Source organism: Mytilus californianus, unplaced genomic scaffold (genome assembly GCF_021869535.1).
Source record: "Mytilus californianus isolate M0D057914Y unplaced genomic scaffold, xbMytCali1.0.p SCAF_14, whole genome shotgun sequence".
Lineage (NCBI taxonomy): Eukaryota > Metazoa > Mollusca > Bivalvia > Mytilida > Mytilidae > Mytilus > Mytilus californianus.
The window spans coordinates 5,286,907-5,301,983 of NW_026262626.1; the positions used below are offsets into that span (position 1 = coordinate 5,286,907).

General features: G+C 31.6%; 1 protein-coding gene across 1 annotated transcript; it reads left to right on the forward strand.

The window, feature by feature from the left end:
* The first annotated feature begins 3,069 nt into the window (after positions 1 to 3,069).
* LOC127724070 (transaldolase-like) lies at positions 3,070 to 14,790 on the forward strand. The gene is made up of 9 exons (XM_052230912.1): positions 3,070 to 3,291; positions 4,737 to 4,860; positions 5,317 to 5,424; positions 6,399 to 6,530; positions 7,629 to 7,689; positions 8,312 to 8,426; positions 9,650 to 9,779; positions 12,821 to 12,888; positions 14,248 to 14,790. Exons 1-9 carry the CDS (start codon positions 3,198 to 3,200, stop codon positions 14,406 to 14,408), a joined length of 993 nt encoding a protein of 330 aa, XP_052086872.1. The 5' UTR covers positions 3,070 to 3,197; the 3' UTR covers positions 14,409 to 14,790.
* The last annotated feature ends 287 nt before the right edge of the window (positions 14,791 to 15,077 follow it).

A 15,077-nucleotide genomic window follows, 5' to 3' on the forward strand; every position in this document is an offset into this window, starting at 1 on the left:
TTACAGTTACAGTATTCGTTAAAAATTTTGTTCAACATATGTAGTGGAAGTGTGACTTAATTTAGAATACAATTTGAATTATTATAGTTCGTTCTGTATAATAGCTTCAGGTGTTATGATTATGGGCTCTGTACTTTTTTTAAAAATTGTAAACCATGTGAACATGTAGCTTGTGTGTATCACAGATTTGGTTTCGTGTTTCTAAAAAAACAAGACATGGAATCAAGGTTGGAAGTACATGTATTATCTTTTCGACAGATCAGTGTAAACGTTTCCATTAAGTTATATGATTGATTCCCGTCGAGTTCAGCAGCAGGTTAACATTAAACACTGACAATTGTTATCACTTTTTATCAACAAACCATTGACAGTGTAATTAAGTTGATGTGCATGACCATGCTTATTGAATCCTTGGGCATGATATTAATGAATGATCTGTATCCAGAATGCATTAGACTTGAAATGTTTAGTCATAGAATTGTGTTACTAATTAAAAGAAAGTTTTAGAAGAAGTCTCGCTGACACCGTTAGAAGTATGAGAATACTGTGATCCCTCCTTTTAAGTAGAAGGTTCTTCCAAAAGTCTCAGTGTAATTGGACTGATAATAACACTTCTTCTTCTTCTTCTTAGATATAGTAGTTAAACTCAATAATGAGTACTCAATACTTGTGCGTTACGTAGGTGTTGGTAATGTCTATTTACAATAAAAGATCAAAGACCAAAAAAGAAAATACGGTGCATGCTGTACAGTTGGTGCAGGATAAAAACATTCCATCATCTAGGTAACTAGTGTCTTGAAAGCTTCGATAGTGGGAGCTTTCACTGTCGATTCCGGTAATTTATTCCAGGCTATTACTGTTCTTGGAAAGAATGAGAATTTGTAGTAATCATGTCTTGGGCTGAAGATGGTGTATGCCATGGTATTGTAGTGTCTTGATGTTCTATTTAGTGGAATTAGGTAAGTATCTGTTGGAATTGCTACTAGTCCATTTACAATTTTGTAAAATAGGCATAATCTGATGTTCACTCTTCGTTGGTAGAGAGGTATCCAGTTAAGCTTGCTTATCATGCTTGTGACACTCGATTCGTTACTGTAGTCGTTGAAAATATAGCGAGCTGCTCTTCTTTGTACCCGCTCTATTTTGTCAATATTTTCTTGTATATAGGGATCCCATATGGCTGCGCTATATTCCACTCTTGGTCTTATAAGTGCATTGACAGCATTGGTTTTTGTTTGTTGTGGAGCTTTTTTGATGTTTCTGCTGAGCATCCCTTGTGCTTGGTTTGCACTGGCTACAATGTTGTTTATGTGTAGGTTCCAGCTAAGGTCATCTTTGATGGTAATTCCCAAGTATTTCGTGTCTGTGACTGCTTCTAGTTGTTTCCCATGCATGTTATAGGGTTCTTTTATGGGGGTTTTAGATCTTGTTAGGTGCATCACGTTGCATTTGCTGACATTAAATTCCATTTTCCATTTCTGTTCCCATTTCGTCAGTGTAGTCAAATCTTTTTGAAGGATGGCTTGATCTTTGGTAGTTCTAATTGGCCGGTAGATGGTGCAATCATCAGCAAACAGACGGATTGTTGACTGTATATCATCAGTGATGTCATTGATGAAGATAAGGAAAAGGACAGGTCCAAGTACACTGCCTTGGGGTACTCCAGATGTTACTCCCACTTTGTCTGAATACTTATTTTCCAGTACAACTGCCTGTGTTCTGTTGTCTAAAAATGCTGTGATCCATTTGTGATTTTTCCCTCTTATCCCATAGTGTCTGAGCTTGTGTAGCAGGCGTGGATGGCTGACTTTATCAAATGCCTTTGCAAAGTCCAGGACTATCATGTCTGTTTGTGTCTTTAAGTCCATCGTACATGTTAGATCATGTATCAGGCCTATGAGTTGTGTCTCGCACGATCTCTTACTTCTAAAGCCGTGTTGGAATTCGGATAGTATTTTATTAGTTTCTAGATGTTTTATGACGTTGGATACTACGATGTGCTCCATTTGCTTGCAAAGGATACAGGTTAATGAGACAGGCCTGTAGTTTGCTGGTTCATGGCGTGGCCCTTTCTTGTAGATTGGACAAACAAATGCGTGTTTCCAGTCTGTTGGTGTTTTTCCTAGAAACATAGATTTATTGAACAAGAAAGTGACTGTTGCAGCTAATCCATGATGGAGTTTTTTCAGTATTCTTGGGGTGAGATGGTCTGGCCCACTTGCTTTGTTAGGGTTGAGTTCTTTCATCAGCTTTTCTACTCCATTTGTTGTGATGTTGATGTCATTCATGGTGTTGAATTTTTTATTTCCCATATTTGGCATTTCAGTTTTGTTGTCTTCAGTAAACACTGATTGGAACTGGTGGTTTAATGTGTTTGCTTTGTCAACTGTGTCATTTGATGTTTGTCCTTGGTGGGACTCCAGCTGTTTCTTTCCTCATGCATTTTAAAAAAGAGAAAAATTTCTTTGGATTTGGTTTATCATCTGGTGCAACGATGTTTCATACATAGTTCCAGTAGCATTTTCGTGTTTCTTTTTGTACAAGATGTTTCAGGTTTTTATATGCTGTTCTCATTTTCCCGTTATCTGCTGTTTTTTTAATTTTGTTGTATAGTCTGTCCCTTTTCCTCATCATCCTACGCAGTACTATGGTTATCCAAGGGTATCCATGTTGGTGTGTGATTGTTCTCTGTGGTATGTGCTTGTCAGTAAGTTTTTGAATCTCATCTTTAGATTCCTCCCACATTTTGTTTATATCTGTACTATTTTGATGGTTATTGATAAAGTCGTTTCCGAAATTAACACTATTAAATTGTTCAAATAAGCGATCTCCATCTGCATCAGTGAATCTTTTCCTGCAGTTTACTATTTCCATTTGGAAGATTTTACCTCATCAAAAGACAGTAATTGTATAATATTAACCAAATGATTAAAACTATTTTCTTTTTATTTATTTTTCTTCATACTGAAGTCGGATACGCTTTTTAAAAAGCTAATAATTAAAGATGGTAATGCATATCGTCTCCGAGTTTGTCCCAAATATTGTATTCAAGTTACCGCTTCCGTCATTATGTCTGGTTCCTTGTCAGGTGTTGCATGCTTCGCTCAACAAACATCAATATATAGCCTGATAGAAAAGTTTGTCCCATATTTTGCATCCTGATTTAGCGGAAATATTATATGAAGTAATTTCCTGAGATGTCTGAACCTCAGAATAAAAAATCCGCCATGACAACACTGGACCAGTTGAAGGAATTAACTGTCATAGTTGCAGACACTGGCGATTTCGAAGGTAAATACGGATTTTCCGAGAGAAAAAAAAATGAAGATCTTGCCCTTGTTGTTGTCGCATGTACATGTGTACACCTGTACAGTACGCACACGATGATTGACTTAATATGATACAGCTGTCAAAGTTACTTATGAAATAAAAAGATTTCTATATTAATAGTTATTTACAACTATATGCACATGAAAATAGGGCAAACAAATTTATACCAAAAATTCTGATACATCTTTTTTCCATGGGTTTACCTTAACTGTGCATAACAAACGTTCCTGGAAAATTTTGACAGCACTAAAACAAAAGTAAAACTTTATTTTGATTCGACATTATTGACAAACAATGAAACATACAAACATAAGCTCTAATGAGCTTTTCACTGAATATAAAAACCTATGCAATAACAAATAAAACAAGGCATGCAGCATGCAAATAAATAATAGAAAACAGCACCACATTTAACTCTAGCATAAACATGTATCTTGCTAAATGCCAAAACATATATATGAGGCACTAATAAAGGGATAATTTTTAAATTTTGCAGTTTAAAATTTTTTTAAATAATTTATAAAGTAAAAATTTCAAATCTTGTAATTATTAAAATGTAAAAACAAAATTTCAGTTGCAATGCATGCTGTTAATGCAGCATAAAAAGTATGAATAATGTAACACAAATTACCTACTGTGGTATGGTAAAACAATGTCTAATTTTGCAAATATAGTAGACCTATTGAGAAATATGGTTGCATTATTGGTACTACAAACATTAAACATTTTGATAAATTGGAATTTGTTGCATTAAAATGAAAATACACAAATTCCTCATGCAGCGAAAATGCAGGCAACAACTCTGGGCAAAATGCAAATTTTCTTTTTTAAAATTCATTTAATTACAGTGAATTGTTTCTTATATATAAAATAAGGAGATGTGGTATGATTGCAAATGGGACAACTATCCACCAGAGACAAAATACACTGATGTTGGATGTGCATTTGTATTTTACCTGCCAACCCTGTTTTATTCAGTATGTTAGACTACCAGATATTATTTTGTTAGGACTAATAATGATAACATAAGCATGATAAGGATTTTAGTGTTTCTGTCTCCTATAAGCCCATAGTTTACCCTTATTATAGCTGGATAACTGTCGTTGAAAATGTATACAGGAAAAGAATATACATTAGGGTCTGGAGTGGGGTCCTTCCCTTCTGTATCTTTAATTTTTTAGGCCATTTTTCTTTTTTTATACTTTTAGTCCATTATTCTCTATTCTTTACATCTTAGCATCTCATTATTCTCTATTCTTTAGTTTATTTTTTTGGTCCATTTTTTTCTATTCTTTATATTTTTTGCCAATTAATGAATTATACTCTATTCTGTAAACCCCCATCCACACCCTCTTATATGCCATGTTATAATTATTTATCAGAAGTTATTCAATACTTTTTCATAGCTATGAAAGAATATAAGCCTACTGATGCTACAACCAACCCTTCTCTGATATCAGCAGCAGCAAATATGCCAGCATACCAACATCTTATTGAAGAGGCTGTTACCTTTGCCAAAAAAAGTGGAGGGTAAAATTACAGTTAATATTGTATCGAAATAAGGCAATGTAAAGTGAGATTTTTTATCAATGTTATTAAAGTTAGAATGCAATTAATGAAGAATCATTTCAAATGAAAAATCAGTAACAATAATCATGATATTAGTAATTCTATGTCTTTTATATATATATATATGTGTGTAGACGAAATGCAGATCTGGTGTACCAAATTATCGATTATTGTTGATTTTTTACATGTACATGAACATTAAATTATATGAAAAGTAAATTGGAAAACATGACAATAAAGAAAATAACTGAAATTTTTGAGAAACCAAAAAAATATCCTGCTGCGCAAGTGTGCCTTAAACATGTCATTTTAATCAGAGCAAAAACAAGAAGTAGACAACATATGTTTATGTACATGTACCAACATGAAATATGTTATAATTTTTAATGTCATGAATTTGAATTTTATTTCAAATAGGACAATGGAACAACAAATAGAAGCTGCCATGGATAAGGTATATGTTTTGTTTGGTTTAGAGATTCTGAAAATTGTACCTGGCAGAGTTTCAACAGAGGTTGATGCAAGGTATATTTTTTTAAACAAATGGTTGTCTATGCAGAAACAATTAATGTGTGTTAGTTTTTTAGCCAATGACAGGCATATAAAGGATTATTTTTTTAAGAACCTGATTGTTCAATTATTAACATCTTTTGGATAAGGAAAGAGATGATGTAAATGCAAATGATTCTTGCTAAAAAATTACTACATGAATATATACATGTATATATATTTATATGATTTCTATAAGTTATGCCTGTATGAACGGCGGCTAGTAAGTGACAAAAGATTTGAACACACCTACATACCTGTTTCTAAATCAATTGGATCATATGCATATTACCCATAAATTCAATACAATATTTTCTAGCTTTACTTTCAAACCGTTAGAGAATATTTTAATAACTTATAGATTTTTATCAATAAAATGCAATCTTAGATGAACTTTTAACAAAATATTTTTGATAAGCAAAAACGAACAGAAACTAGAGTAACATGTGAAAATATAAATAGATATATATATATGGAAAACCGAAACAGAATTTTTTGTCTGCGATATGTATGGAGGACTCAAAGTGCAAAAAACTACTTGCGGTCGGTTAGATATTAAATATGGAATAACCATAAATGAACCAGCACCTAATCTCGCCTATATTTTGATATGTATATGGAAAAAGAAGTTTATATTGGTAGTAATAACACTTTATAAATGTGGTGCTTCTTAAACAATTTTCTAATTTACCCTCACCATGCTCACCAGGAACACACAAAACCACAAATTTAAAAGTCAAGGATGTATAAACACATATATGTGTACAGTAAATATGACCAAAAGGGACCTTACAAGAATAGCCAAAAACAGATTTAGATGTTAAGCAGTTACAAAACATTATTTTGATACCATTGTTCAACCTGATATATATACCTCATTCAAATTTTCATCATGTCTTGTTTAAGTTTTAAGTTGTTTTGTATGTAATGCATAATATTATTATTTTTAGAATGTCATTTGACAAAGATGGGATGATTGCTAAAGCTAAAAAACTAATAGATATGTATAAAGCTGCTGGTGTGAGCAAAGACAGAATTCTTATTAAATTATCATCAACATGGGAAGGAATAGAAGCAGCAAAGTAGGTATTGTAGTTATTTGTAGACAAGTTCCACTTGTTAAATGTAATTTAATTTAACAGCTAATATGAAAATGAGAAGATGTGGTAACAATGAGACAACTCTCCACCAGAGACCAAATGATGTAGAACTTAACAACTATAGGTTACTGTACTGCCCTTCAACAATAAGCAAAAACATGTACTGCATAGCACTCTATAAAAGGCCCCTAAATAAATGTAAAACAATTGAAAATGTGAAATGTCCATCATTGAAAAACGTTACAGCTGTTGTGTAGCATGAAAAAATATGAAAGTATTATCATGGGGTAAGATGAATTAGATGTCTTGTACTTTTTGTTTTTGTGTTTTTTTTTGTTTCCTTGTGTTACAGTCTCATTGAAGTATACCCAACATCCAACATCTCCATTTATTGGGTTGTCTGACAAATTCGAGTTGAGGCAACACATTATAGGGATCACTTCTGTCATTGTGGTCTTCATCCACAACATATTTAGTGAATCGATTCAACTTGACCAAATCCAACCAAACTTGCGTAGATCCTTCTACAGGACATAAAATTATACACCTGCTATTTTAAATTCTGCTGTGTGTGATTTGGGGGGGGGGGGGGGGGGTTCCCATACCAAAACAAGGATTTTACCATTTCTGCTTATAGTATCATGATTATTTGGATATTGCAGACACACTTCATGCTTTGAAGATTCAACTATTTTATTATCATGATTATTTTACCTACCATGTTATATATAATGTTTAATTGATGAGTTTTATGACTTTTTCTTTACATTTATGCAATTTCATAGTGGTCAGTTATATTATTGCCTGATACAGGATTGCACAGTTAACATGGTTAAGGGTGACTAGAAAGCTGACTGTTTTTTTTGTAAAATTTTGAATACAGGACGCATGAATCCAATAATGTACTTATAATTTACCTAATAATGTATTTATAAATTTATAACATATAATTTACAAATTATAAGCTTATTTGAAGTAACATAACATAATCATATTTTTGGCTATGCATTTCTAGTGTAATTGAGTGAATACAGTGATGTATTTCATTCCGAGAAATTAAATCTTTATGGTATTTTTCAGGGTATTAGAAAGCAAGTATGGAATACATGTCAACATGACTTTATTGTTTAACTTTTATCAAGTAAGTAAGAATAAGTATATAGTAAAAACAATTTGAAATGTATGTGAATGGTTCCATTTTTTTTGGAGAAAAAATATACAAAGTAAAAATGAAGACAAAAAAATATTAAATATTTATTTTGTGCTTGGAAGATCAGCAGATTTGTTGTTGTTTGCTTAATGTACATCAGAAAACATTTCATGCAAAATCAGAGAGTGAAAAAAAAATTATCAATAAATTATGTGTCAATGTACTGGTATATAGAGTATGCAGTGTCTTTATACCTTAATTAATGTTAGAAAATTTTAACTGCAATTGAAAACAAGATATATTTTTGGGGCAGACATTTTTGTCTTATAACAGACTTCCTTAGTACCTTAGAGCCCTTAAGCTCAAAGAGTCTATTACTCTCCCAATATTGGACCTTGTGATGTGGAGTGGTCTAATGAGTGTGCACAAAGTATTAATGATTATATGAACTTAAGATTACTTTCATATGAGCTTCATGTTTAAATCAGTCATCAGTTTGTATTAAATCCCTGTTTTTTTATTAGATGAAATAGGCTACAGCCCTAAAATCCTTGTACAAAAAGATTAAGTCTCAACCGTTTCTTATATTTTTGTCGCTTATTTATTTTATTAGGCTGTAGCGTGTGCTGAAGCTGGAGCAACACTTATTTCACCTTTTGTTGGAAGAATTTATGATTGGTTTGTTAAAAATACAGACCAGAAAACATTTGAAAGATTAGATGATCCAGGTAAGTGTGAAAATACTTTTCTCTAATTCTAAGCTGATTTATACTTTTACTAACCTGTTGATAATTTTCATTTAATAAAGGTGTGGTTGGTTTGATCTCAGTTCTTCATTGGTCAAAATTCAATTATGACATCAAATTTCATTAAAGAAACAGATTCCACCATCAAATCTCATGCAATACAATATTTCTCCACTCTCGTCAGTTAGATTTTAAACATTTAAAATGCTCAGTAAGCCTCGCGTTTTAAATTTGAAATTTAACTGTCTTGAGTGGAGAAATATTGTATCATACTTGATGCAGTGGTAGAATCTATATACATACATATTCTCAACCTTGATAAAAATATAGTTCATGAATTATATTAAGTTGCTAAACCCTATAGATGACTTAAATATAGATATTTTTCCAGCATTTTACAAACACTGTACTTATTTAACAAATAGGTAAAACAATGCTAAGATAATACCACTAAGAAACACTTAAATAGATAATCGGTAATGTTTAGACATCACAGCTCTTTCATATCTTTCACACAATTTTTATATAAAAATAAGAAGATGTGGTGTGATAGGTTCTGAAATTCATTTTCATTATTTTATGCCTGTCAATGACAGCTTCTTTATGTTCTTGCATCCTTACTTTCATATGTTTTATACTAACTTAAGTCCATTGAATGAATATCTTTAAATTTAAGCATGGTTGTAAGATTAACTTTGATGATACAAACTGATCTTTCAATATGAGAATCTTCACATATGTATTTTCTGTGTCAACTTTTGTACATAAACTAGAGGCTCATCAAATAGGTATGCATAATATGACTATGCATGATTTAATGATACAAATTGTACTAATGCAATTATAGGGCACTTGAAATATGTCAATGCCATAAGAATGGTCCAAGGGATGGTAATTTCAAATAGAGCAGTTTAAAAAATGCAATAATTACAAAGGTTTTTTCACAACAAAATGAGAGAGCTTGGCATTGTATTTTAGCCTGTGTAATTTTAACATAGCTACAGTTATAACAATATGGTATCCAAGCCTATCATGGCAACTACTGGGGGTACAAAGGGCAAGGAATTCTGTTGGAACATTTGAAAATGATAAAATAGTACTATGGTCTGGTTGTTGTTATTGAATTTGCATCCTTTGAAGCATCAATATAGCAAAGTGACACTGGTGAAAAAAGTTAATATAAGTATGTATTTTTGTACATTCAGGTGTGAAAAGTGTGACAAAAATTTACAACTATTACAAGAAATTTGGCTATGATACAGTAGTAATGGGTGCTTCCTTCAGAAATACAGATCAAATTCTTGGTCTAGCTGGATGTGATCTCTTAACAATCTCGTAAGTAAAGAGAAAGCATATAAAAACAAGTAGATATAATGTAACTTTAGGTATCTTCAACTTTAGAATTTTAACCCTGTGAGTGGAAGAGAAGAGAGGCGAAAGATACCGAACGGTATCAAACTCCTAGGTCAAAAACAAACTGACAATGCCATGGTAAAAAAACGAGAAAAAAAAGAAAAGACCAACAACAGTACAAAAAACGCAAAATAGATAACTAAAGACCGAGCAACACAAACCCCACCAAAAACAAGGGGGTGATCTCATGCGCTCAGGAAGTATAAGCAGATCCTGCTTCACATGTGGCACCCACTGTTTTGCTTATGTAAGTATAAACCCTGTGATAAGTCTCATTCGGTAGGTCACATTCAAGGAAAAGAGAACGAGATTGTGGTTATGACAATAAGAACATCGTCATCTTTGAAACAGATATTCAATAACCGTCAACCAACTTATGATGGCGTCCGTTAAATTTTCAATGGGAGGATTTGAACTTCACCACTTGGAATTCTTAGCTCAATAGCTACCTTCTGAGCAGCAACCCATTATCAAGGAAATCATGATAGGAAACGCAAGCTCTGGAATATCATATCAACTGGGAGATATATACTCCATATGCAGGCACTACTGGAATGTTGCTACATAGAAAAAGTAGAAGGTCACAATTGGGAAGCTGAAATCATCTCTTTTGTCGTAAAGTTTGTTCTCATTCGAGCCTCATTGTTAATTGAAATATGAGCAAATTAGCCATACCTCTTTATTTTCCAGTCGCACTCCATCTTTTGATTGAGTTTTTATACGACCGTAAAAATTAAAACTTTTTGGTCGTATATTGGTATCACGTCGTCGGCAGCGTCGTCCAAAGACAGATGGTTTCCGGAAAATAACTTTAGTATAAGTAAATAGAAATCATTAAAATTTAAAACAAGGTTTATAACCACTAAAGGAAGGTTGGGATTGATTTTGGGGGTTATGGTCCCAACTGTTTAGGAATAAGGGGCCAAAAAGGGGCCCAAATAAGCATTTTTGTAGTTTCCAGACAATAACTTGTGTTAAAAAAAAAAGTGTATGAATCTCTCTGAAATTATACCACAAGTTTCCATACTACAAAGGGATGGTTAGGATTGACTTTGGGGGGTTATGGCTCAAACCAATTAGTAATTAGGGGCAAAAAAAGGGGAAAAACAAGGGTTTTTCTGGTTAAAGGACAATTGAGACAATTTAAAAGTAGTGTAAGGGAGGTTATCCAAATCAATTAAAAGAACACTGTTTGATTACCTCCCTTACACTGCTTGTAAATTATGTATTAAGAAATGATGATTGTCTTGAGGTGATTAGCTGTCAATTTATTTTTAGCAGTTACTATTAATTAATATTCATTTTAGCCATGACTATGTATGTCATTTTATATTTTAAAACTTTTATGATGTATTTAAATGGGTAATTATGGTTGCAAACTCCATTAGAAATTTGAATTGAGATACTGACCATATCTTGAGGGAAAGATTTTTTTTGGGGAATAAGGGAAAGGGGGGAGGTGAAAAAAATTGGAGGGGGGGACAATTTTTCTCATTTTAGATTTCAGAAATTAAAAGAAAATTTCTTCAAATTTTTTTTTTGGGGGGTTAATATTCAACAGCATAGGGTATTGCACAAAAGCAAAAAACCGGGGTAAATTTTTTTTTTTTTTTTTGGGGGGGGGGGGTCAATTTGCAACAGCATAGTGTATTGCACAAAAGCAAAAAAATTGAATATAAATTCAAATCATATAACCAATTTGAAGTTCTTTGACTACAGTTATTCTGTGTCAGAAACCTATTATGCATCAAAAATTTAGATACAATCCAAATTCAGACCTGTATCAAGCATGAATATTGTGTCCATTTGGCCCCAACTTTTCAGTGTTAGACATCTGCGGTCGTATCCAGCTGCGCTCAGCGAAGCAATTTATTATGACCTGCCTAAAGGACGACAGTAGGGGGCACTATGTTTTAGAGACTGTACCTTCATCCATTAGTCAATCTTTTCTTCTGCACAATATAAATTTAAAGTTTTGGTTAAAGACAATTTAACATGAAGCTCATAACTTGAAAATGTATATTACTGATCATCAGTAAGTGATGTGAACTTTTTAAAATATGTCAAATTAGGTTTTGACCTAGATTTTCAGTTTACTGAATAGGGAAATGTGATACACTTATTCGTGTTAACATCTCTTTAGGGGATATTCTTGAAACAATTGCTCCTTAAAATCTGCATTTATCATCAATACTCTGATTATATATTTTTGAGTTGAAGACATTTTGACTCTGCAACTTTGAATGATTTATTTCACTGTACTGTAATCGAAGCCTTAAAAAGGAAAAAAGATACCAAGAGGGCAATTAAAAATCATAAGTTAAAGAAAAACATAGCGGAAAGCAAAGTGGTGAACGTGCAAACAACAGTTCATGAAACAGTACGCAGAAAATCAAAGATTTAAGAATGTTCGCTTCTCTGTTTCAAAATAACAAGCTTTTTGCAAGACTGTTATTAATTGATAGTATATTTCTCTGTTTCAAAATAACAAGCTTTTTGCAAGACTATTATGAATTGATAGTATATAAATAACGAAACTTAAAAAGTAGAAAAAAATGACAGGTTCGTGTCCTTGTTTTTGAAATATAATCGATTGAAAATTTGGTCGGAAATGATTCTCTCTAGATTATTCATACATTTAACATTGGCACCTTTATTCTTTCAAAAACTATGAAAAAATAACAAAGATTTTATAAGATTTTAAAAACTGACTTTTAAAACTATATGTAATAAAATTATGAAAAGAAAAGTAGAGGTTAGTGGGCAAAATTTATATTGGCATTACATGGATAAAACTAGAGGATTCCAAATATCTGACGAAAAGTCTAAAATAATAGTAGCCAACATCCTTAACAACACAAACCCCACTAATATTTTGGGATGTACTAAGGTACAGTCCCTGCTCAACTTGTAGCACCTGTCATTTATTAGAATCAGTATTAATGTGATTTTCTATTTTTCAGACCTGGTTTGCTAAAGAAACTGTCTGAGGCAAATGAGCAGATATCTTCTGTTCTATCCGAAAAATTAGGTAAAACATGTTATCTTGATTTTCAATTATTCCATACATTTGATGCATTTTCACAATTACACATAGTTCAATTTTAAATGGAAAAAGTAATTAAATTCATATATTTATGAAAAGTACCATAGAATAAAGTTGATCTTGTGTTATTCTGTTGATATGGAATCAGTTAAATTTAGATTTTGTCCCAATATTCTGTTGATTACCATATTTATCAATTATTTAATTTTAAGAATGAAAATTTGACTACTAAGAAAATCTGTATTTTCTTCCACCTCAACATTTTGCACCAATATGCATGACATATAAAAAAATCAAAAAATCTTCAAAAGTATTTTGTATAGATTTTAACATATTTATATGAAGCGTAAAACACAAATTTATAATATTTTTAAATAGATGAGTTATATATCTTTTTATATCTTATTACAAATCCTAATTTACAAATGGTGATACAAACAAACAGAGGCAACTCTTATCCTCCTGCATTTCCATTTACAACCCTTACATTATTAAACCAATAATTACTTAGATACTTTCATCTTTATTTTCACATTATTAAACACAACTGATATATTGAAACTTTCTCAGAAGATTTAAGCCTCAGATATGATAAGGATTAATATGATTTTGAAATTTGTTTATATAACATTTCGTTCATAAATGACTGTGCATCATAAGCCTCTAAAGGCTGGTTGGTATAAATTACATGTTTATTGACTACATATGTTTAAAATTGTAATATATTGTATTTCATGTACATGTACCAAGTTGTACTTTAAAATAAAAATACCTATCTATATAATTATAGGTGGTTTGCATTTGGCTTTTATATGAAAATAAGGAGATTTGGTATGATTGCCTATCATATTCTACCAGAGACCAAGGTCACAGTTAAGCCGTTAACAATGAGCAAAATCTATACTGTATATTAAGCTATAAAAGGCATGACAGATTGACAAACAATTCAATTGAATAAATTCAACAGCCTGATTTTATGCTAAAAACAATAAATAAACAAAAACAATATGGCAGACAGCACACAACAAAGAACATTATGTTTATTGTGAATGAATTTGTGATTAGTCCTTATATGTCACCTACAATAATTATGCAAAATATCAAATGAAAAAATTAACATCTATTGCTCCTGATCAGAGAGTAGTTGAATGTAACTAATTTAGCAAGGAATTACAGATTGAGAATACTGTGAGCAGGTACTGATTAAACTTTATGTGATAATATATTGGTTGAGAAAGGATTTGATTACATTCCAATTAGAGAAAATAAAAATAAATGCTTCAGTTCATTAAAATACATGTATTATAAGAAGTATTAAACTATGCATTTCATTTTCTTTTATAGCAAATTCTTGTGACTTGGAAGAGGTCACAGTAGATGAAAACAAATTTCGTTGGGAGATGAATGAAGATGCCATGGCAACAGATAAATTAGCCGATGGAATCAGACGATTTGCTGTTGATGCTGTTAAGCTAGAAAATCTGTTCAAACAAAAATTACAGTGAAATAGGAGAAAATTTATGTACTTTCAAAAATGATAATTTAGATCTGTAGATATATATATACATAGATATATGTTAGCAAGTTAAAACACTGCAATCAAATTATAGATTAAAAAGAGCGCTTCGAGTATATGATACTAAAATAAAGCTTTGCTTAAAAACTATCATAACAGGATTTTTTTAAATCATTCAAAGCAAGAATGATATCTAAATATTATATTAATAAAATTGTGGGATATTACATCATTCATTTGATGATAACATTTATTAGCTTGATAATATTTTGATAAATGTGATGTATATTTCAGTGAAATAATAGTTGATAAGACAATATATACATGTGTTCTTTAAAAAAAAGTTATTTAATAAAATTTTATGAAATGAATTTTTCAATTTGTATTCCAACTTATATTTTTCTGCACTAAATAACATGATTATTCTCAGGGTTTTATTTCACTTTTTCATTGGACTGGTGGGTGGTTGATATTTATCAAGACAATCTCAAAAAACAAGGTTGATACACTGTAGCTTAATGTTCCCAGCTACTTATAATACATTGTACTAGTCTGGAGAGTAGACTGCAGAACAACTACACATAAAATTATCACACCTGTTTGGAGCTTTTGCACCCCCCTCCTACCCTAATTGTTACACCTTTCCTGGAATGTAGTC